This window comes from Nerophis ophidion, linkage group LG25 (assembly GCF_033978795.1).
Source record: "Nerophis ophidion isolate RoL-2023_Sa linkage group LG25, RoL_Noph_v1.0, whole genome shotgun sequence".
Taxonomy (NCBI): Eukaryota; Metazoa; Chordata; class Actinopteri; order Syngnathiformes; family Syngnathidae; genus Nerophis; species Nerophis ophidion.
In genome coordinates this window covers 16769605-16793829 of record NC_084635.1, presented here as the reverse complement: position 1 = coordinate 16793829, position 24225 = coordinate 16769605, and the positions used below count along the sequence as shown (strand labels likewise).

At 42.7% G+C, this 24225-nt stretch overlaps 1 protein-coding gene across 1 annotated transcript in view; it reads left to right on the top strand.

Moving 5' to 3' along the window:
* Window positions 1-24225, top strand: part of LOC133542916 (E3 SUMO-protein ligase PIAS1-like) — a 173406-nt gene that overhangs the window by 108718 nt on the left and 40463 nt on the right. The window contains exons 9-13 of the mRNA XM_061887176.1: window positions 2742-2875; window positions 3117-3330; window positions 4389-4528; window positions 5217-5257; window positions 15992-21179. Of these exons, the coding sequence (XP_061743160.1) occupies window positions 2742-2875; window positions 3117-3330; window positions 4389-4528; window positions 5217-5257; window positions 15992-16336 (874 nt within the window). The 3' untranslated portion in view covers window positions 16337-21179. The remainder of the gene's footprint in view (window positions 1-2741; window positions 2876-3116; window positions 3331-4388; window positions 4529-5216; window positions 5258-15991; window positions 21180-24225) is intronic.

The window sequence follows — 24225 nt, the reverse complement described above, 5'->3', positions numbered from 1 at the left end:
AACATAAGTCATCGTTTTGCTCTCTAATCAGCTAAACAGACTCAGTAAGTCCACGGTGACGTTTTGGCAAATTTATTAAGGGATTTGTGAAACTGAAACAATACAAAAAGAATGCCATTGTGATTTAATAATACTAAGACAGGCACTCGTAAACGTGTTAGCATACTCGCTAATACTAACGACGCTAGTTTCATTACAAAATTATGATAGCACTTACAAATATGCATGAAAATTACAGATATTACACATGGGACAGTTTAATTAGTCAGATGTATTTTAGTTAAACTTTAAAACTTGCAAACTTTGCTTACATAAAGAATAATTTCGAGTAAAAACACTATGGGTGCTTATTTGCAGTTTATGGCATTAAAACAGGGAGTACATTTTCAACCCGCAATACCTGCAGTGAGCGACCCCGTCCAAAAGATGGCACCATAGCACAAGCAATAACACACCATTTCAGTCCTCTGCTTGGGTTTAACACAAACTATGAAACACAAAACATTATAAGCATCAGCAAAAACAAATCCATAAATTAGCCACTGCGTCTTATAAGCCGCAAGGTTCAAAATCTAAGAAAAAATGTGCGACTTATAGTCCAGAATTTACAGTTATGGCCAATGCATTTACATCGTGTTTGAATCAAGTGTAACCAACACTATCGGTTGAATAAACAAGAGGAAACCTTTTCTGCTCACATTTTCAACATTTACGCAATTTTCAATAATAAAACTACAGTAACCAGTAGATTTACCTGCTAAATAAAGTTCCCCGACCAGGCAATAAAGTTTTCCGCCCTGTCTTCGCCGATGCAGAACAGCGTCCCAGGTGTGCAGAGGCATGTTTGCCCCCTCATCTCTATCGATGGTGTTGGCCCCTCGCTTCCTAATTTCCATAGCCTCATTAATTCATCTCTTGTATTTATTTGATTCTTATCAAATGACTTCTCCTTGGCTGCCGTTTGTATGTTGTGGTGATCCAAAAGTTGGGGTGTTGCCTTAACTTGCTCTGCTGTCGGTCGCGTCTTTTGTGGTTTAAAGTTGTGTTGCATTGTTAGTATTTGTTGTGGCTTTTGCAATCGTGCTGTAGCTGAAAGTTTTTATGTTGTAATTATAATTGTAGTTGTAATTGGGGCGGTATAGCTCGGTTGGTAGAGTGGCTGTGTCAGCAACTTGAGGGTTCCGCCATCCAAGTCACTGCTGTTGTGTCCATGGGCAAGAAACTTTACCCAGCTGCTCCCAGTGCCACCCACACTGGTTTAAATGTAACTTACTGTAGATCAGTGGTTCTTAACCTTGTTGGAGGGACCGAACCCCACCAGTTTCATATTCGCATTCACCGAACCCTTCTTTAGTGAAAAATAAAATGTTTTTTTTTTTTTAATTCAAAACAAAGTTATATGTTTTTTCACTGGTGCACAAAAACGAACAGTGCATGAGTATCACCTTGTTCAAAGAACAAAACCAACACAGTGCATGTACTCACAACAAATTACACCCCTGTAAATCAGATGGAAATTAAAGGGAACATTGTTTGGGGGTATCCATAATATGCCAATAGGGAGAAGTTTTTATTTTAATGATGAGTTGGGTGTGGTTCTGTCGAACCCCTGAGGCCAACTCACCGAGCCCCTAGGGTTCGATCGAACCCAGGTTAAGAACCACTGCTGTAGATATTGGTTTTCACTATGTAAAAAGCGCTTTGAGTCACTAGAGAAAAGCGCTATATAAATATAATTCACTTCACTTCACTAATGATATTGTCTTGTGGCGTTTGTTGTGACCTTTCTCAGCCACCTTACCTCTCCACCATTTTTGTTTTGATGATGTCACCGATGGGGAAAATAGACTTACCTTTAACATTCTTATTATTAAAAGTGCTAAATTCATGTAACGTTTGTCGGTCTTAAGTACAATGTTTTCCTTTTTGTAGTATCGATAAAATGTATGGATTTACTTTTAACGCTATCTTGGAACGATACTGATCTTTCGTAAGGCAAACTTGCCGAGCACAGATCGATAGACATGAAATTTAGGAATAAAAATCGATCTATTGATTAATCATTACACCCCTAATTTTTATGCTGTATTTCTAATAGCGGGAATGCAATGTTATGTTAGAGTTTTACACTTGCTATAAGAACTTACAATATCTATTGTTTATTTAACACCGGCAGGAAGAATGGATATGCTGTAAATAGTCACTGAATGAAGCCCTTGAGGAGTACCTGTTTGTTTACACTCAAATGACTCAATGCTAAGCTCCTGTTACCTTTTTCAAGTACCCAAAACGACTTCTGCTGTTTTGGGGTGTGGGAGAGAAGATGACTGCTTTGTCCTGCTGCCATTTTTAAGGTAATGTAGCATACCAGCGTGTCTCGAGATAAGCGCATACAGTTTTTGTGCGTGCACCGTTGGTATAGGTTTGTTCCGTGCAAATAGCGAGTGAGGAGGACTGATGCACACAGTGTAGTGGAGCTTTTGCAATTAAACAGGGAGGTTTTTAATCATGGTTAATATTAAAACTGGTCTATCATATCATATATAATAGTTGCATCCATTCCTTACACATGAAGGCATAGCCCTCCTTCCATTGATATTTTTGTTTAAACCGTACACCAAGCCAATGAGCCCACTTTGTTTCCATTTCAATATGCGTGTGTAAATAGGATTCATTATAATGTAAAAGGTTTACACATTTTTTTTCATTGTTGGGGGGTGTGATTCTCACTGCTCTTTCAGGCTATTTGTGGAGATCCTGAACAACTGTATGGATTGTGATGAGATCCAGTTCAAGGAAGATGGAAACTGGTCCCCCATGAGGGCAAAAAAGGAAGTGCAAGAAGTCTCCTCTGCCTCGTTAACCAGCCTAAATGGTAAGATAAAATATCTTGAGGAATGAATGAGGTTAAGGGTTAGAAAGAAAGGAGAGGGAGTAATTTGCACTAAATATTCAATCTTTAGATCACAGTTTTAGTGGAGCAATGGGGATTTCAAAGACAAACACAGCTCAGCATTGAATTAATTTGTTTGCGTGGTATTCACTTTTGTTGTTGTACGCTTTCTGCTTAAAGAATAAACACACCCACAAACCAGTCTTTCAATGTTGCTGTGCAGGGCCAAGTCAGACATCTGTGAGCTCCGATCAGCAGAGCTACTTGTCAGCTAACCCCAGCAACAGCAGCAACAGCAAGAAAATGACCGTTATAGACTTGACATTAGACAGCTCCTCAGAAGACGAAGGACGGGATACTCTGTCGCCACAGCCTCCTCCAGCCAAACGAGCCTGTCCCCCCATGTCCCCAGCGTCACCGCCCGTCCTCAACAAAAGGTCAGACACTTAGAAAATGTTGTGATTTTGTCTGCCCATATTGTCAAGATATTACGTGATGTGCTGTTCACTCGGGAATTGATGCATTGATTCAAGGCGCTAAATGATTTGTGAGATTTTCACTTGAATGCATGGGTAGGCAATTACTATGTGCATGACTTGCCACACAGTTAGCAAAGAGGCGGTTGAGTTAGAAATATTTGTATCTTATATTCTTCATGCCATTCAGTCAATGCAGGCAGAATGCTTACTAAAGACTTTATCGTGTGAATAAATAATTCATTGATATGGTGTGTTATGTTTTGTTGCAAATATGCTTATCAACAAGTTACATTAAGGGGAACTGCACTTTTTGGGAATTTTGCCTATTATTTACAATCCCTATGTGAAACAACATAACACATTTTTTTGTACATTCTAAGTCAGGGGTAGGAAACCTATGGCTCTAGAGCCAGATGTGGATCTTTTGAAACCTGCATCTGGCTCTCAGATAAATCTTAGCTGACATTGCTTAACACAATAAATAAGGAATAATTTTGCTGGTAATCACAGTGTTAAAAATAACCTTCAAAATATAAAACATTCTCATGCATTTTAATCCATCCATCCATTTCCTACCGCACCTGTTCAAGAAGTCACATTATTGGTAAGAAGTATTTTATTCATTATTGGTTAGCTTCAGAATAAAAATGTTATTAAAAATCATAAGAGACTTATTGTACTCTAAAAATGTTGTTATCAATTAAAAATGCATGCATTTAATTGTATTCGGTGTTAAAAAATATTATATGGCTCTCATGGAAATACATTTTAAAATCTTTGGCTTTCATGGCTCTCTCAGCCAAAAAGGTTCCCGACATCTGTTCTAAGTAGTAAAGAACTGCTAACAATGCCGGTAATGGACATGGGATCTATTTCGCCTATAAAGTCGTCTAAAATGCGTCTAAAAATCTCCAATGTCTCTTGCTTGCAGATTTTTTTTTAACAATTTCGAATGCACAGAAAAGAGAAAGATGTGTGTCTTTAAAGTGGTGATAAATAAAGTTTTTCTCCCGCAGTGTGTTAAACCTGAACCACCAGGCCTCTCCAGTGAGTCGTGCTCCCAGCATGCCAACTGTGGACACCAGCTACATGCCTCCTGTACCTCCACTCATCCAGGACTATAGACCTTATTACCACACCACTGGTGACTTGCCAGGTAATGACAAACACACACAGACTAATACAACAATAGCATGTTTTGGTGTGTTACACTTCTTGAGTGAGCTACAAAATTAAATGGTTAACAGCAAGCCTTGCCAAGACCAATAATTGTTGGTTGAAGTTCATTTCAAACATGTATACAGTTTCAATATGATACATGACATATTTTCCCTTTCTCTTTCCAATATGCCCTAAAAGGAGAAGAAAGAAGCAAAGCTAATTTTAATCCTACATCTATAACGACTTCATAGCAATTAATAACACATTTGTTCACTTCTTGCTCTCAATTTGTTAAAGAATTTACATCAAAGATTTCTAAATACAACACTTCTGGTAATAAATAGTCAGTTATGATTCACTTAATGAGCTAATAAGTTCAAGACATTTGTCACAATTCTTCTTTCTTGTACTTTGTAGACACAAGTTGTAGTTTGAATAGCCTCTTAAACTGAATCATATTAGTACATTGTTTGATTTCTTTGCTCAAACCCATTCCATAATTTGATTCCACATACTGATTTGCTAAAGGCCAGTGCATACAATCTTTAAGTTAGATTTTTTTCTTAAGGTTATATTTCTCCTCTAGTTGAGAATAATTTTTGTACATTCTTGGGTAGCAGGATATAGTTTGCTTTGTAGATGTTTTTATTGTCAACCAACCTCTACACCTGCTTTATTTCCAGATTTGAGCTTCTTCTCTTTCCTGCAGGGTGACAATCATCAGGTACGTGTCACAGGCCACCACACTTGCAAGCGATTTCTCGATACTTTATGAGAAAGGCATAAATATACAATAGCTGTAACAGCTCGTCTGTTTGAGCTTTTAAACCGGAAGGTTGAGTTAGAATATTAGCTAATGCTAACGACGCCAGCTTCATTACATTACGATAGTAGGTACAAATATGCATGAAAACATTCCAACAGACATCACGCCAAATGTATTATGTATGAATAGTTTTAGTTATATTGTAAAACTTACAATCGTTGCTTGGAGTGATGAATGAAGAGTCCTTAGGAGTAGAAACACAATGGACGGACAAGATGGAACGACACCTGTACTTCCGGTATAAAGCACTAAACGGAAGAAATTCCTGTAGATGTTCAGCCCGCAGCACCTGCAGTTAGCAAACTCATCTAAAAGATGGCGCCATAGCAAAAGCAATAACACACCTTTGTCCTGTCATATTGTTAATGTAGATGCCCATATCTGCTGTCAAGAATGTCTTTACAAAAAGAAGTGTGGAATACTTGTCTTGTTACTTTATTTGTATTGAATTTTATTAAATGGGTGTATTTAATGTTTGGTGCAGCCGGACCACAGCAGAAAGGAATAGAAAGAAGAAAAAGAAGAAGAAAAAATAAGTCAGAAGGGGGAATTGCAGGGACAAGACAGAAAGAGACAACAACAAAAAACAAAAACAGAACATCAGAAAATATGATATATACAAATATGATACCAACAATTATAACTAAGGACCAGTTAATGAAGTGAAGTGTGAAGTTAATTATATTTATACAGCGCTTTTCTCTCGCGACTCAAAGCACTTTTACATAGTGAAACCCAATATCTAAATTGCATTTAACCACTGTGGGTGGCACTGGGAGAAGGTGGGTAAAGTGTCTTGCCCAAGGATGGCGGAAGCGGGAATCGAACCTGGAACCCTCAAGTTGCTGGCACGGCCACTCTACCAACCGAGCTATACGGTCTCAATAATGTTGATAGTAAGAACACAGAAATGACAACGACCATTATTGCGCCAAAAATGGAGCAATTAAAGTAACACTATTGATGATAGATAATATTAATATTAATAATTCTATCATCAACAATACAAATGCTTCAAATGCAACACTACATAAATGTAATGAATACTTGTATTACAAAAGGAAGCAGATAAAGAGGGGAATAAAGAAGAACGGATAATATTAACCTTATAGATTGTTATGGTAAAAAATATGTTAAGCTTTAGCAGTCTGCCGTGTTTCTACCCAGTTTCCCCTGAGAATGGGGGAACAATGTTAATATGTATGTTTGATGAAACATGATCAAATGCATGATTTAATGTAGGTGTATGTGTATGAACATTACATTAGATTAGATTAGATAGTACTTTATTTATTCCCTCCGGAGAGTTCCTTCAGGAAAATTAAAATTTTCAGCACAATCCCATTCAAGATCAGACAAACGTTACAGGGAGACAGAACAGGATCGCTGACAAGTCTGCCGGCTTCCAGCGCCCCTTACAAAAAAGGTGAGATACAGGTAAACAACTGGGGGGAATGGGAGAAAAAAATAGAAGATTAAAATAAAATAAAATATAATTAAAAAATCGGTCTAAGCCTGGGCTCTGGAGAGGGGTTCCAGACTGAGGCCAAGGGAAAAGAACAACAACAACTCATAGCCATAGTACACATCCCTCTCACATGTGTGTAAGAGGAAAACATCAAACATCAAAAAAGACAAAGGACATTAAAGCAGCTGATACAACCAGCCACTTCTACATACAGCTATGAATAAAAAGTAAAAGAAACATATACACTGTGGTGGCCACTGCGGTGTTCCACGCCATCGTCCGCTGGGGTGGAGGGAGCATGGCCAGAGACAGGAGCAGAACCAACAAAGCAACCACTCTCGGCCGCCAACCAACTCTCTACATATGTATGCTTGTACAGTTAATGTGCGGATGTGTGGATGTATGTACCGACCGTGTTTATGTATGTACCTGTCTATGCGCGTATGAATATATGTCTGTATGTGCAAATGTATGTTTGCGTGTACAATACATTTGTCTCCCAGTGTGTGCGGGAGCCAAAGTACGGCACCAGCCACCCAAAAAGCCAAACCTCAGCAGACGGCCACAATGCAACACTGCAGCATGCCACACAGCACCGAGGCACCACGACAGACCGTGCACAGGGACTAGACCCAGCAGGCTGTGACCGAGCAGGGCATCCGGAGGAGGGGAGGGGAGGGGAGGGTGTTGGGACCCAGGAGCCCCAGACACGCAGCTCGGCGGCTGCTGCCCAGGATGCCTACCCCTGCAGGGAAAGCAGGCTCCAAGGGCAACACCATTCCCCAATGCCCCTCACCTCCCAAAAAAAACAATAAAAAAATAATTAGTATAATAAAAATTACATACATACACACATTCATATGCTGGCAAGGCAGCAATCCAGACCCAGAACCCACTGTCCACCGAGAATTTGCTGATCCATCCCACGTCCTACTGATCTGGCTGTGCTCCCCCCCCCCCGACAAGCACGTACCCTATCCAGACAACAGCACAAAATCGGGTGCGAAAAACCGAGCAGCATAGTGCCAGAGTAAGCCCGCGACGACACCCAACAAGCCAACCAACATGACGACAACCGAAAACAAAGCCAGCAAGTCCGCCAACCCCGACACCCGCCACGCAACGACAATCCTTCTGCAACGAGCTCAGCAGCCACAGGCGTCCGCACCACAAACAAACATTAGCCAAACCCGCACAAAGACACCACCGCCCAAACAACCAAGCCACAGCACCCACACAAAACAAATAGTCGCGCTGCCCTTGCACCAAGCCATCGAGGCAAATCCTTTGGCGCAAACCTGAAACAGACGGACACGGACCCCGCCTAACAGAAGCCGAACTTAACTTGAGAGATGGACGAGCAGGGGACAAATCAGGAGAGCTAGAGCCCCATGGGAGGCATCCTCATCTTCCGATTATGCCTCAGCGCATGCAGATCCCTCAAAGTCCTATAGGTGTGTGTGCTGTAAGTGAAAACGAGCGGGGAGCCCACCTACAGCCCCCAAAACACCTCCAACCCATGCAGGAGGCAACTGAGACATACGGTCAGCCCCTGCAACTCAAGACCCCGCAGGCATCCCAAAGCAAACAGAATCGGACATCCAAACAAAAACCGCAACCACATGCAACAAAACAATCAATCAATGTTTACTTATATAGCCCTAAATCACTAGTGTCTCAAAGGGCTCCACAAACCACAACACAAACCACTACGACATCCTCGGTAGGCCCACATAAGGGCAAGGAAAACTCACACCCAGTGGGACATCGGTGACAATGATGACTATGAGAACCTTGGAGAGGACGAAAGCAATGGATGTCGAGCGGGTCTAACATGATACTTTGAAAGTTCAATCCATAGTGGATCCAACACAGCCGCGAGAGTCCAGTCCAAAGGGGATCCAACACAGCAGCGAGAGTCCCGTTAACAGCGGAGCCAGCAGGAAACTATCCCAAGCGGAGGCGGATCAGCAGCGCAGGGATGTCCCAAGCCGATACACAGGCAAGCGGTCCATCCTGGGTCCCGACTTTGGACGAGCGGTCCATCCTGGGTCCCGACTCTGGAAAGTCATCCATGGCCATTGGACCGGACCCCTTCCACGAGGGAGAGTGGGACATAGGAGAAAAAGAAAAGAAACGGCAGATCAACTGGTCTAAAAAGGGAGTCTATTTAAAGGCTAGAGTATACAAATGAGTTTTAAGGTGAGACTTAAATGCTTCTACTGAGGTGGCATCTCGAACTGTTACCGGGAGGGCATTCCAGAGTACTGGAGCCCGAAATGAAAACGCTCTGTAGCCCGCAGACTTTTTTTGGGCTTTGGGAATCACTAATAGGCCGGAGTCCTTTGAACGCAGATTTCTTGCCGGGACATATGGTACAATACAATCAGCAAGATAGGCTGGAGGTGGACCGTGTAGTATTTTATACGTAAGTAGTAAAACTTTAAAGTCACATCTTAAGTGCACAGGAAGCCATTGCAGGTGAGCCATTATAGGCGTAATGTGATCAAAATTTATTGTTCTTGTCAAAAGTCTAGCAGCCACTTTTTGTACCAACTGTAATCTTTTAATGCTAGACATTGGGAGACTCGAAAATAATACGTTACAGTAATCGAGGCGAGACGTCCCCCCGCCATACACTCAGCCAAAGCCACAACAAAAAACAAAGCTGCCAAACAAAGTCACTGTGATGAAAACAATCATGACCATCACTGCGGCATAGCTCAATATGCCCAAAAAGTACCCATACATCTTCCAAAATTCCCCAACAAAGCTGCACTTCTTCTAACAACCAAATGAAATAGCCACACAATACAGTACACTGTCCAAGCGGAGGAAACACAAAACATTGTCCCCTTTTCACACAAGCCACACCATCCCCATCCTCACATCCGTACATGGTTATCCTCCCCTACTCTAATACGCAAACGCTCCAGAGCGTTGCCGAACATATCTAAAACGGGCGCCGACAGCCCACATGACGGCACGTGAGTCTGCCCTCGAGTTAGGGTTAGGGTTAACTGCACGACCCCCACGCTCAATGCTAACACCGCATCTGAGCTTCTCAGACAGCAATGCATACACACAAGTCCAGACAAGGGAACGACGCCCCCCCACGTGGGGAAGATGCCAACACATCCCGCCCACAAGCCAGCACCCAAGCCAATGCCAGCAGGCGCCCACATTTCCTTCAGCGTCGGCAAACACCTTTTTCAGTGTTCATGCTTGTTTCTATGGGCAAAAAAAAGGGAATATGTCGACATGTTACTCATTTATGTTAATAATGTGCTATTTTAAGACGGAGGTGCTTAAGTTTGTTATGTACTTAAATTTCACATTTAGCGTCTTCCATACCGCATCAACTGCACATTTGCGCGTATACAACATTAACATCACTTGGACGAAATTGCCAAAATACATGGCCAGGAACGTTTTAGAGTTTTTGAACCATTCTGTGCTGCAGATGGGTTAAAGGACCTAAAGCAGGGGTAGGGAACCTATGGCTCGGGAGCCAGATGTGGCTCTTTTGATGACTGCACCAGGCTCTCAGATAAATCTTAGCTGACATTTTTTAACACGATAATTGTGAATAATCCCACTAGTAATCACAGTGCTAAAAATAACGTTCAAAATATAAAACATTCTCATGCATTTTAATCCATCCATCCATTTCTACCGCACTTGTTCAAGAACTCACGGTGATGGTAAGATATATTTTATTTATTATTGGTTAGCTACAGAATAATAATGTTATTAAAAAGAATAAGAGACTTATTATACTCTAAACATGTTGGTCTTACTTAAAAATGCACACATTTAGTTGTATTCAGTGTTAAAAAATATTATAAGGCTCTTACGGAAATACATTTTAAAGTATTTGGCTTTCATGGCTCTCTCAGCCAAAAAGGTTCCCGACCCATGACCTAAAGCCTTCGGATAACTTAAATTCAACAGGTTCTATTTATGTATTTTTTGCTCCTGAAAATGAATTTGGCTGTCCTTTTCAATAATTTTATTTAATTTTTGAGTAAACTAACTAATTGTAATGCCCCCTTTCAATCGGCAGGCTCGATATGCCGCCTCCTCTTAGTCTGATGTCATCTACAGTACTGGAGCCTATTTCCCTGCAAAGACTGTGGATAAAGGCATTAAAGCAATTATTTTGGTGACTTAATTTGTCTTTCAGGTCCATGATTACTTCAAAACTGACATTGTTAACATTATGAGCAAAAAAGAGATATCAAATGCAAACCCCGTTTCCATATGAGTTGGGAAATTGTGTTAGATGTAAATATAAACGGAATACAATGATTTACAAATCATTTTCAACCCATATTCAATTGAATGCACTACAAAGACAAAATATTTGATGTTCAAACTGATAAACTTTTTTTGTTGTTGAAAAAAATCATTAACTTTAGAATTTGATGCCAGCAACACGTGACAAAGAAGTTGAAAAAGGTGGCAATACATACTGATAAAGTTGAGAAATTTTCATCAAACACTTATTTTGGAACGTCCCACAGGTGTGCAGGCTAATTGAGAACAGGTTGGTGCCATGATTGGGTATAAAAACAGCTTCCATGAAATGCTAAGTCATTCACAAACAAGGATGGAGCGAGGGTCACCAATTTGTAAGCAAATTGTCGAACAGTTTTAGAACAACATTTCTCAACGAGCTATTGCAAGGAATTTAGGGATTTTACCATCTACGGTCTGTAAAATCATCAAAAGGTTCAGAGAATCTGGAGAAATCACTGCACGTAAGCGATGATATTACGGACCTTTGATCCCTCAGGCGGTACTGCATCAAAAACAGACATCAGTGTGTAAAGGATATCACCACATGGGTTCAGGAACACTTCATAAAACCACTGTCAGTAACTACAGTTGGTTGCTACATCTTTAAGTGCAAGTTAAAACTCTGCTATGCAAAGCAAAACCCATTTATCAACAACACCAAGGAACACAGCTGGCTTCGCTGGGCCCGAACTCATCTAAGATGGACTGATGCAAAGTGGAATAGTGTTCTGTGGTGTGACGAGTCCACATTTCAAATTATGTTTTGAAACTGTGGACGTGGTGTCCTCAGGAACAAAGAGGAAAATAACCATTCTGATTGTTATAGGCGCTAAGTTGAAAAGCCAGCATCTGTGATGGTATGAGGGGGTATTAGTGCCCAAAGCATGGGTAACTTACACATCTGTGAAGGCACCATTAATGCTGAAAGGTCCATACAGGTTTTGGAGCAACATATGTTGTCATCCAAGCAACGTTATCATGTACGCCCCTGCTTATTTCAGCAAGACAATGCCAAGCCACATTCAGCACATGTTACAACAGCGTGGCTTCGTAAAAAAGTGTGCGGGTACTTTCCTGGCCCGCCTGCAGTTCAGACCTGTCTCCCATCAAAAATGTGTGGCGCATTAGGAAACGTAAAATACGACAGCGGAGACCCCGGACTGTTGAACGACTGAAGCTCTACATAAAACAAGAATGGGAAAGAATTCCACTTTCAAAGCTTCATCAATTAGTTTCCTCAGTTCCCAAACGTTTATTGAGTGTTGTTAAAAGAAAAGGTGATGTAATACAGTGGTGAACATGTCCTTTCCCAACTACTTTGGCACGTGCTGCAGCCATGAAATTCTAAGGTAATTATTATTTGCAAAAACCCCAAAAAAAGTTTATGAGTTTGAACATCAAATATCTTGCCTTTGTAGTGCATTTAATTGAATAGGAGTTGAAAATGATTTGCAAATCATTGTATTCCGTTTATTGTTTACATCTAACACAATTTCCCAACTCATATGGAAACGGGGTTTGTAATTGCCAGATCCAAACACCATAGCCTGTGGGGAGGGGCCAGGTAATTTGTCCACAATTCAACTGTGTACGCTAGGTGACGAACCTGTGTGTGTTTGAGAAAAGAGGTGTTTGTGTTGTTTGTTATGCTTTAAGTTGCAAACAAAAATTGGAGTTACCAGCATCCCCGCCATTAGTTGGTGCAGCAAATACCACAGTGAACCCTGTAAGAGCCGACCGAAACATTCGGTCTTACTCATTAGCGTGTACCTAGAAATGAACATAACTTGTTTTCCAACAATGTGAAGGAGGAAAGTGAGTTAAGAGCTAGGTCACAGAACCATGTATGTCTCATTAATAATTATTTTACACTTAGAATGTACTCAGGGTCATTAGAAAACTTTGGGTCCAAAAATATCCAAGTGCCGCACTTTGAATACTTTTCATAATTTCCGCTTTTGACTGGAAATTTGTTTTATTAAATTAAAGACTCAAAAAACTCACAATCCTGGTAGCCATGTATGGTGGCTCCTTGGTTTTCATTATTAATCTGTTCCAAAAGGTTATAGGAAGACCAGGCTGTATTAAAACCTAAAGCAATTGTTCTCATAAAAAATTAATCCAAATATTCATTACCAGAGAGACAGAAATATGAACATATTTTAACTGCGTGTCAAACAAATTTTCACCGAGGGCCACATCGCAGTTATGGCTACCCTTAGAGGGCTGCTTGAAACATTGAGTAATAAATTAATAAAAAATATATAAGGAGTGACCTCATGATATTATTACACAATTCCCTATGCATTTGATCATTATTTTATGTAGTCTGTAAAAAAAAAATCTAAAGCTTGGTAGCTTGTGTTCTTTTACAGCATACTGTATATGGAAAATTTGTATGATTCTTTTTGTACGGTAAAATGCTGGCGACTAAGCGGCTAGTTTTTTATCCTAAAATCTATGGGTGTTTTTGTTTATGCGGTGTATTACTGTAAATGGAAAAACGGTACCCATGTTTATTTTAACAGTAGAATTCTGGCTACTTAGCTGCCAGTTTAAAATCATAAGTCAGTCTGAGTTTTATTTTTATTTTAACAGAAAAAAAGAATAATGTATGATACTGTAATATTCCTCCATTTCTTAAGAAACACAATACTAATAGTTAATTATTATTACAGATTATAACTACTTTCCAACCTAAGTTCATACAATATTACATTACTAAATGACAGTACATAAGTCGATCAGATATTTCAGTATTTATTTTTATTTTAGGAAAAAACATGGAGTGATTGCTAATATAATATTTGTTACATTATTACAGGGGTCGGCAACCCAAAATGTTGAAAGAGCCATATTGGACCAAAAATACAAAAACAAATCCATCTGGAGCCGCAAATAAATAAAAGACACATTACATACAGATAGTGTTTCATGAGCTATAAATTGAATTATGAGGACTTAAAGGAAACTAAATTAGCTTAAAAATAGCTACAAATGAGGCATAATGATGCAATATGTACATACAGCTAGCCTAAATAGCATGTTAGCATCGATTAGCTTGCGGTTATGCAGTGACCAAATATGTCCGATTAGCACTCCACATAAGTCAATAACATCAACAAAACTCACTTTTGTGCATCCATGCACAACGTTAAAAGTTTGGTGGACAAAATGAGACAGAAAAAGAAGTGGCATAAAACACGTCTCAGAAAGTCGGAGAAAATTATGCATGTAAACAAACTACGGTGAGTTCAAGGACCGCCAAAATTAGTTGGACAAAACGGTGCTCGCCAGATACTCGAATCAGTGAAGCATGTTTAATATAAACCGTGTGCTTTATAGCAATTAGGGAGGTTTGTGTCATGTTTGTCCTCCTGCAGAAACCATATTAAAACAAAAAATATGTTATTTCCCCCTCATCTTTTTCTATTTTTCATATATTTTTGAAAAAGCTCTAGAGAGCCACTAGGGTGGCGCTAAAGAGCTGCGGGTTGCTGACCCCTGCATTATTAGATAATAGTGAATAAAAGTGGGGAGTGCTCAGAGAGTACAGGGTATCAGACTGTATTATTGTGGCGGTCCGCTCCCTGTATGATCAGTGTCAGAGCTTGGTCCGCATTGCTGGCAGTAAGTCGGACACGTGTCCAGTGAGGGTTGGACTCCGCCAAGGCTGTCCTTTGTCACCGATTCTGTTCATAAATTTTATGGACAGAATTTCTAGGAGCAGTCAAGGCGTTGAGGGGTTCCGGTTTGGTGACCGCAGGATTTGGTCTCTGCTTTTTGCAGATGATGAGGTCCTGATGGCTTCATCCGACCGGGATCTTCAGCTCTCACTGGATCGGTTCGTAGCCGAGTGTGAAGCGACCGGAATGAAAATCAGCACCTCCAAGTCCGAGTCCATGGTTCTTGCCCGGAAAAGGGTGGAATGCCATCTCCGGGTTGGGGAGGACACCCTGCCCCAAGTGGAGGAGTTCAAGTACCTAGGAGTCTTGTTCACGAGTGAGGGAAGAGTGGATCGTGAGATCGACAGGCGGATCGGTGCGGCGTCTTCAGTAATGCGGACGTTGTATCAATCCGTTGTGGTGAAGAACGAGCTGAGCCGGAAGGCAAAGCTCTCAATTTACCGGTCGATCTACGTTCCCATCCTCACCTATGGTCATGAGCTTTGGGTCATGACCGAAAGGATAAGATCCCGGGTACAAGCGGCCGAAATGAGTTTCCTCCGCCGTGTGGCGGGGCTCTCCCTTAGAGATAGGGTGAGAAGCTCTGCCATCCGGGAGGGACTCAAAGTAAAGCCGCTGCTCCTCCACATCGAGAGGAGCCAGATGAGGTGGTTCGGGCATCTGGTCAGGATGCCACCCGAACGCCTCCCTAGGGAGGTGTTTAGGGCACGTCCAACCGGTAGGATGCCACGGGGAAGACCCAGGACACGTTGGGAAGACTATGTCTCCCGGCTGGCCTGGGAACGCCTCGGGATCCCCCGGGAAGAGCTAGACGAAGTGGCTGAGGAGAGGGAAGTCTGGGTTTCCCTGCTTAGGCTGTTGCCCCCGCGACCCGACCTCGGATAAGCGGAAGAAGATGGATGGATCGAATAAGAATATATGGAGTTGCATACAGTGCATTTATTTATTTTTTTTACTAAAACGGCAAGAACGAATATATTTAATAAGAAAAGATCGAGGACTTTATTGACATATATCCAGGCTTTTCCGGGCTACATAAAATGATGTGGCAAACCAGACCTGGCCCCCGGGCCTCGATTTTGACACTAGTGTTATAAAAATGTTAAGTTTTACATGCAAAGAACCAAGTGAAATAAATACAAATGACACAAATAACCGACATATCCTTTCTCCCAGCATTACAACATGGTTATGGCAGCAGCGGCGGCCGCCTCCACCTCAGACGACCACGAAATGCTCCTCAACCGCTTCCTGCCCTACAGCGCCACAGGCTCTCCGGCCTCCTCGCAGCTGTTCCTGGAGCCATCGGGAACCTCTTCGGCATCTTCACTGACTGTGCCAACAAACGGGGCTATCAACTCAGGCAGCAGCAGCAACTTGGTGTCATCCAGCGGCCTCCATGACACACACTCCTTGTCTTCGCACACGCCACACTCACACATGTTGGCCGGCCGGGGTAGCGCGGAGGCAGCTGTGGCAGCTATTTACGGAGGAATACCTGATATTATTTCACTGGACTGACTGCAATCTCGCCAGAAAAGACGTTAATTTGGCTGCAGGGGAACTGACTTGCCCAAATCATTAAACTCCTGTGTGGAGTCTTTTCTCAGTCGACAGACCTGACAGCACCAGTGTGGTCCACAACGGTCCTACTGGTCAGCTGAGCACATTGTTGGAGACTTTATCAGTGGCTCTGCCTTACTGGTATCAACAGGGCACAAACAGCGAGAAAACAAAATGATTTTTTTTTTTTTTTTACGAATACGAGGAAAAGGCACTGTGCAGAGAGAACAAAATCTATTTTCTACTTTTACTTTTCTATGTTCCATTGGGACACATCCAAGCTAGAGAGCTGCTTCCAGTGCTGTCCTGTGACCACACCACACGCTCCCCTTGCCTTGTAGAACAACATTCACCTTCTAGTTGACCTGCTGGTGAAGTTCCTCATCAATCTCAAGCTCATTTTCTGGCTCCTTACTACAGTTAATTAAGGTAATGCTCTGTCCTTATTGCTTTTACGCAATCCGTGACATGTTCGGGTTGTGCAGATTTAATGACGTGGAGGGTGCAGGTGAAGCAGCCATAACTAGGTCCCTCTCACTCCTTTTCAAAACTCAGTCAGTATATAGCATTTATACTTTTTGGGAGCTTCACGCTATTTATATTTGTAAATTAAGAGATGGAAGTAATCTTTTGTGTTGTTGTTGCTCAATGCCAAAAATTACAAGGTACCTTCATGGTGATCAGAGTGTTATCCAAAAGCTTGTCTCATACATAGTTTCCCCACAAAAATGTGTATAATAATTATTATTATATTTGTGTTTCAGGCGAAGTTTCAGGATGAAGCTAAAATGCACTTTGCATGTGAACTTAATGAATTGTGAATGGTCAGTTCTTTGTTACAGAACATCAGGTTATGCAAACAGTACTCATCACTGGGTGACTCTGGCACTTGAGTACATGCCGCCACACTTTGCTGTTCCTGTTTCACGAGCCCTGCATGCCTTGATAATACATCTGGGAATAAGAGGCTTCTGTAGCGAACTGGGCTGCCTGTTTTCCGTAGCAATAGTGGCTGAATGAGTTTCCCCAGTGGATAGCAGTGCCCAGCAAACGAGAGTCTCTGCTGAGAGACTTTCTGAGGATAGTGGCATAATATCTCCGTATATACACTTTGAGGTAGCGTGCTCGGACCAGTTGATGTTTTGACCGTTTCTGACCAAGTTGGTGTAGGCGCCGTCCAGACGCTTTTGTTGTTGTGTGATGAGAGTCCACGTTTCTGCTCCATAGAGGACAATAGGCTCTATCATAGTTCGAAAGATGTACATTTTTGTTACAAGACCTTTGGTCGAGTGCCACAGCTAATTGCTGGCTGTCCATGCTGAGGCTTTGCGGGACCAACTGGGGGGTTAAATTGCAAAAAAAGGATTCCAGGGCACGGCCACCCCTGCTGCTCACTGCTCCCCTCGCCTCCCAGAGGGTGATCAAGGGTGATGGGTCAAATGCAGAGAATAATTTCGCCACACCTAGTGTGTGTGTGACAATCATTGGTACTTCAACTTTAAAGGCCTACTGAAACCAACTACTACCGACCACGCAGTCTGATAGTTTATACATCAATGATGAAATATTAACATTGCAACACATGCCAATACGGCCGGTTTAGTTTACTAAATTGCAATTTAAAATTTTGCGCTTAAGTATCCTGCTAAAACGTCGCTGTATGATGACGCGTGCGGGTGATGTCACGCATTGTAGAGGACATTTTGTTCTAGCACCGTTCGCTATAAGTCGTCTGTTTTCATCGCAAAATTCCACAGTATTATGGACATCTGCATTGCTCAATTTTTTTGCAATTTGTTCAATGAATAATGGAGACGTCAAAGAAGAAAGCTGTAGGTGGGAAGCGGTGTATTGCGGCCGCCTTTAGCAACACAAACACAGACGGTGTTTCATTGTTTACATTTCTGAAAGATGACGGTGATGCTTTACTATGGAACAGAGCGGTCAAGCGAACACGGTTCCCTACCACATGTCAACCGGCAAGTTTCGGTGAGAAAATGGTGGTAATAAGTAGGCTCTTACCGTAGACATGAGCAGAGAGCTTGCGTCGTTCCTCCTGCGCCTGTCAAAGAGGCAGCTGTGGACTCTCTTGCCTCCTCCCACCGGCTGCCCTCGACCGTCGGATGCTTCCACCGTGGAGGAGGGAAAAAAAAAAAAAATCTCAGCCCGGCCGCCTTCGCCTCGTCGAGAAACGTGGCTTCCCTCGGAGACACTGGCGGTCAGCACACCCGTGGCCACACCCCTCCGGCTTTTTTTTTCAAATTCCGTTGACAAAAGTCCCAGGTTTACGCCACTTTCTTGCGCATACTATAGCTATTGGATTAGACCACACATACAAAGTACAGTGTATTATGCAGCGATCATTTCGAAAGATCGTGCTTCAAAGAGGGTCCCTTGCGAAGGGCAGAGATGGGCATCGCCACCACCCATCAACTGGTGCTGAAGAACGGTGCGGGGCCGACGTTCAGGTTGTACAGGTACGACCATATAATCTCACTAAAACACTAGTAACACAATAAGCAGATAAGGGATTTTCCAGAATTATCCTTGTAAATTTGTCAAATAACATCTGAATCACTCCCACTGCCGTCTAGTCTTTTTTTTTTTTTTCTAGTCCTTCACTCTCACTTTCCTCATCCACGAATCTTTCATCCTCGCTCAAATTAATGGGGTAATCGTCGCTTTCTCGGTCCGAATCGCTCTCGCTGCTGGTGGCCATGATTGTAAATAATTTGCGGATGTGAGGAGCTCCACAACCCGTGACGTCACGTGCAAATCGTCTGCTACTTCCGGTACAGGCAAGGCTTTTTTTTACCGGTCCCGGAATATCCTTAAAAAAAAGCTTTAAAGTGCTTGATTTTCGCTATTTGCGATGCGATTATCCATTTCCCTGTGACGTCATACAGTGCTGCCAATGTAAAGAAACAACGGTGAATACCACAGCAAGATATAGCGACATTAGCTCGGATTCAGACTCGGATTTCAGCGACTTAAGCGATTTAACAGATTACGCATGTATTGAAACGGATGGTTGGAGTATGAAAGTATTGAAGAAGAAACTGAAGCTATTGAGCGAATAGCTATTGACGCTATTCATAGCCTTAGCATGGCCGAATAGCTGCGTTAGCATCGCCGGTAAAATGTGCGGACCAAACGATCAGGACTTTCGCATCTCGTGACACTGGAGCAACTTAAATCCGTCGATTGGTAAGTGTTTATTTCGCATTAAATGTGGGTGGAAGGAAACGTAATATAGTTGCAAATGCATCCGCAGGTTATCCATACATCTCTGTGCCATGTCTGCTTTAGCACCGCCGGTAAATAGCATGTTGGCATCGATTAGCATAGCATGTTAGCATCGATTAGGTGGCAGTCAACAACAACAAAACTCACCTTTGTTATTTCGTTGACTTTATAGTTGCAAATGCATCTGCAGGTTATCCATACATCTCTGTGCCATGTCTGCTTTAGCACCGCCGGTAAATAGCATGTTAGCGTCGATTAGCGTAGCATGTTAGCATCGATGAGCTGGCACTCACGCCGCAACCAAATATGTCTGATTAGCACATAAGTCAACATCAACAAAACTCACCTTTGTGATTTCGTTGAATTTATCGTTGCAAATGCATCTGCAGGTTATCCATACATCTCTGTGCCATGTCTGTCATCGCCGGTAAAATGTGGAGACACTCTGGCACATTCAATGAGGGTCTGGCGGCAGACACTTTCGCATCTTCGGGCCAGTGGTGCAACTTGAATCCCTCCCTGTTAGCGTTGTTACACCCTCCGACAACACACCGACGAGGCATGATGTCTCCAAAGTTCCAAAAAATAGTCGAAAAAACGGAAAATAACAGAGCTGAAAATGGCGGCTGTATTACCTCGGAGACGTCACGTTCTGACGTCATCGCGAAAAAAACGATAAACAGAAAGGCGTTTAATTCGCCAAAATTCACCCATTTAGAGTTCGGAAAACGGTTAAAAAAAAAAAGGTCTTTTTTCTGCACCATCAAGGTATATATTGACGCTTACATAGGTCTGGTGATGATGTTCTCCTTTAAAGGAACAATTACACAGATATGCAAACCTTCAGAACAGTCAGTAACGTGTGTGGACCTGTAGGCCTTTGTGGTTAATTGTGTCCAGAGAGAGGCGCAGAACATAGTCCGATATAATAATAAACAACAATGGAGATAGTGTGTCCCCTTGATTCCTGCCCCGATTTGGAAAAAAACGCAGTTTCATCATCAGCTGTAATAACTGTCGCCTGCGTGTTGGCAGAGGGTGACTTAGCTGCGTCAATGATAGGTTGTGGGATGCTGTAGATGGGAGGATGTTGAACATGGCTTCTCGATTGATTGCGTCGAATGCTTTCTGAAAGGCCACAAAGCAGATTGCGAAGTGCTTGTCGAGCCTTTTTTATTCAATAATGTGACACAGGGTGAACATTTGTGAGATGGCAGATTGGCCCCTTCTAAAGCCATTCTGGTTGTTGATCAACTGCAGGCAGAAGCCGATTCAGCAGGAGCTTATTGTAGATTTTGGCTGCGATCGGTGTTAGAGCGATGCTTCTGTAATTGGAGGCCAATGCCTGGTCACCTTTTTTGGGAATTGGCACAATACCAGACTTTGTCCAGGCAGATTGTGGCGATAAAACAGAAAAGGTGTTACAGAACTTGAGCAGTAGGTCAGATCTATCCAGATGAGACTCTTTGGCTTTCAGAGACTACTGCCTCGCGCAGCTCCTGTCTGGTGAATGGAGACATGCTAATGTCAAGTGGTTCGGCAATCTGGATAAGAGGTAAGGGTCAGTTCTCTTGGGTGTTAGCTGGTTGCCCCCCAAACAGATTTTTAGGGTGGGATAACCATCAATGTTTATCAATCAATGTTTATTTATATAGCCCCAAATCACAAATGTCTCAAAAGGACTGCACAAATCATTACGACTACAACATCCTCGGAAGAACCCTCAAAAGGGCAAGGAAAACTCACACCCAGTGGGCAGGGAGAATTCACATCCAGTGGGACGCCAGTGACAATGCTGACTATGAGAAACCTTGGAGAGGACCTCAGATGTGGGCAACCCCCCCCCCCCCTCTAGGGGACCGAAAGCAATGGATGTCGAGCGGGTCTAACATGATACTGTGAAAGTTCAATCCATAGTGGCTCCAACACAGCCGCGAGAGTTCAGTTCAAAGCGGATCCAAGACAGCAGCGAGAGTCCCGTCCACAGGAGACCATCTCAAGCGGAGGCGGATCAGCAGCGTAGAGATGTCCCCAATCGATACAGGCGAGCGGTCCATCCTGGGTCCCGACGAGCGGTCCATCCTGGGTCTCGACTCTGGACAGCCAGTACTTCATCCATTGTCATCGGACCGGACCCCCTCCACAAGGGAGGGGGGGACATAGGAGAAAGAAAAGAAGCGGCAGATCAATTGGTGTAAAAAGGAGGTCTATTTAAAGGCTAGAGTATACAGATGAGTTTTAAGGTGAGACTTAAATGCTTCTACTGAGGTAGCATCTCGAACTGTTACCGGGAGGGCATTCCAGAGTACTGGAGCCCGAACGGAAAACGCTCTACAGCCCGCAGACTTTTTTTGGGCTCTAGGAATCACTAATAAGCCGGAGTCTTTTGAACGCAGATTTTCTTGCCGGGACATATGGTACAATACAATCGGCAAGATAGGATGGAGCTAGACCGTGTAGTATTTTATACGTAAGTAGTAAAACCTTAAAGTCACATCTTAAGTGCACAGGAAGCCAGTGCAGGTGAGCCAGTACAGGCGTAATGTGATCAAACTTTCTTGTTCTTGTCAAAAGTCTAGCAGCCGCATTTTGTACCAACTGTAATCTTTTAATGCTAGACATGGGGAGACCCGAAAATAATACGTTACAGTAATCGAGACGAGACGTAACAAACACATGGATAACCAGTTTTCTTTTCGTTTTTCAGGGGATACTCCTTTGATCAGAATCGATGGTTAACTTTTTTTTGGCCAGCAAGATTATTAATGATAGGCCAGATTACTGAAAAGCTGAGTTATCCGATTCGATCAAGTTTCTTCTCTACACATGCTGCTACCGCCTTGGCGTAGGCTTCGTCAAGTTGGACCTGGGCAATAGTCAGTCTTCTGAGAGATGTTCATGTGGGCTTTTGTTCATGTCTTGTGGCGGCTTCGCGATTAGCCAATCGAGCTTTGTTGACTCAGGGATGGTTGCTTAGAGGCTTTTGTGTGGTGCCCCAAATATTCAGAGCCTTAGTTTTTAAGTGCTAGTGTTTTACCAAATTTCCCTCTATTTAGCACACGTTGGTCATCCCCTTTTTTATGAAGCTAAAAAATATAATTTGTCCCAAAGTAGTCTTTGTTGTGGGCTTCACGGTTGCAGAGGGGTTAGTGCGTCTGCCTCACAATACGAAGTTCCTGCAGTCCTGGGTTCAAATCCAGGCTCGGGATCTTTCTGTGTGGAGTTTGCATGTTCTCCCCGTGACTGCGTGAGTTCCCTCCGGGTACTCCGGCTTCCTCCCACTTCCAAAGACATGCACCTGGGGATAGGTTGATTGGCAACACTAAATTGGCCCTAGTGTGTGAATGTGAGTGTGAATGTTGTCTGTCTATCTGTGTTGGCTCTGCGATGAGGTGGCGACTTGTCCAGGGTGTACCCTGCCTTCCGCCCGATTGTAGCTGAGATAGGCGCCAGCGCCCCCCGCAACGCCGAAAAGGAATAAGCGGTAGAAAATGGATGTATGGATAGTCTTTGTTGTCTCTCACAAAGTTTGCTGTGAGTACTAAGTTTGTCGTTCTTGAAGAGGAAAGCGAACATTGTGAAATTCCAACCATCCATCCATTTCCAACCGCTTATACCCTTTTGGGGTGGCAGGGGGTGCTGGTGCTTATCTCAGCTAAAATCGGGCAGAAGGCGGGGTACGCTCTGGACAAGTCGCCACTCCGTCGCAGGACCAACACAGATAGACGGACAACATTCACACACTCGGGCCAATTTAGTGTTGCCAATCAACCTATCCCCAGGTGCATGTCTTTGGAGGTGGGAGGAAGCCGGAGTACCCGGAGGGAACCCATTCAGTCACGGGAAGAACATGCAAACTCCACACAGAAAGATCCCGAGCCCGGGATTGAGCAAAATATGTATATATTACCTTATTATTAATATTACTTATTATGATTGTGCCTGTTACTACATTGCTCACAGGTTGATGGTGGTGTATAATAGGTAATATTAATAATAAGGTAATATATACATATTTTGCTCAATCCCGGGCTCGGGATCTTTCTGTGTGGAGTTTGCATGTTCTCCCCGTGACTGAGTGGGTTCCCTCCGGGTACTCCGGCTTCCTCCCACCTCCAAAGACATGCACCTGGGGATATTTTGATTGGCAACACTAAATTGGCCCTAGTGTGTGAATGTGAGTGTGAATGTTGTCTGTCTATCTGTGTTGGTCCTGCGACGGGGTGGCGACTTGTCCAGAGCGTACCCCGCCTTCTGCCCGATTGTAGCTGTATAGGCGGAATAGAGCGGCTCCCTTTGTTTCCATTGTTAGCTTACTTTTGCTAATTTTTATTTACGATTTAGAGTGCAATAAAAAGGAAAACATATGGTTCTGTGTTATAAGGCTTATTGATACACAACATTCAAACAAATGTGGTTTCATTTTAAGTTCACATGCAAAGTGCATTTTAGTTTCATCCTGAAATTTCACCCGAAAATCGAAAATCACAAACCTTTTGCGGAAACTACGTTCATTGAAAAGTCTCATTACTGTTTAGCATAAATTACCAATACTTTTTGAAGTTTCATTTGCCTCAGAGGACAGAGGGCATTGACCGAGA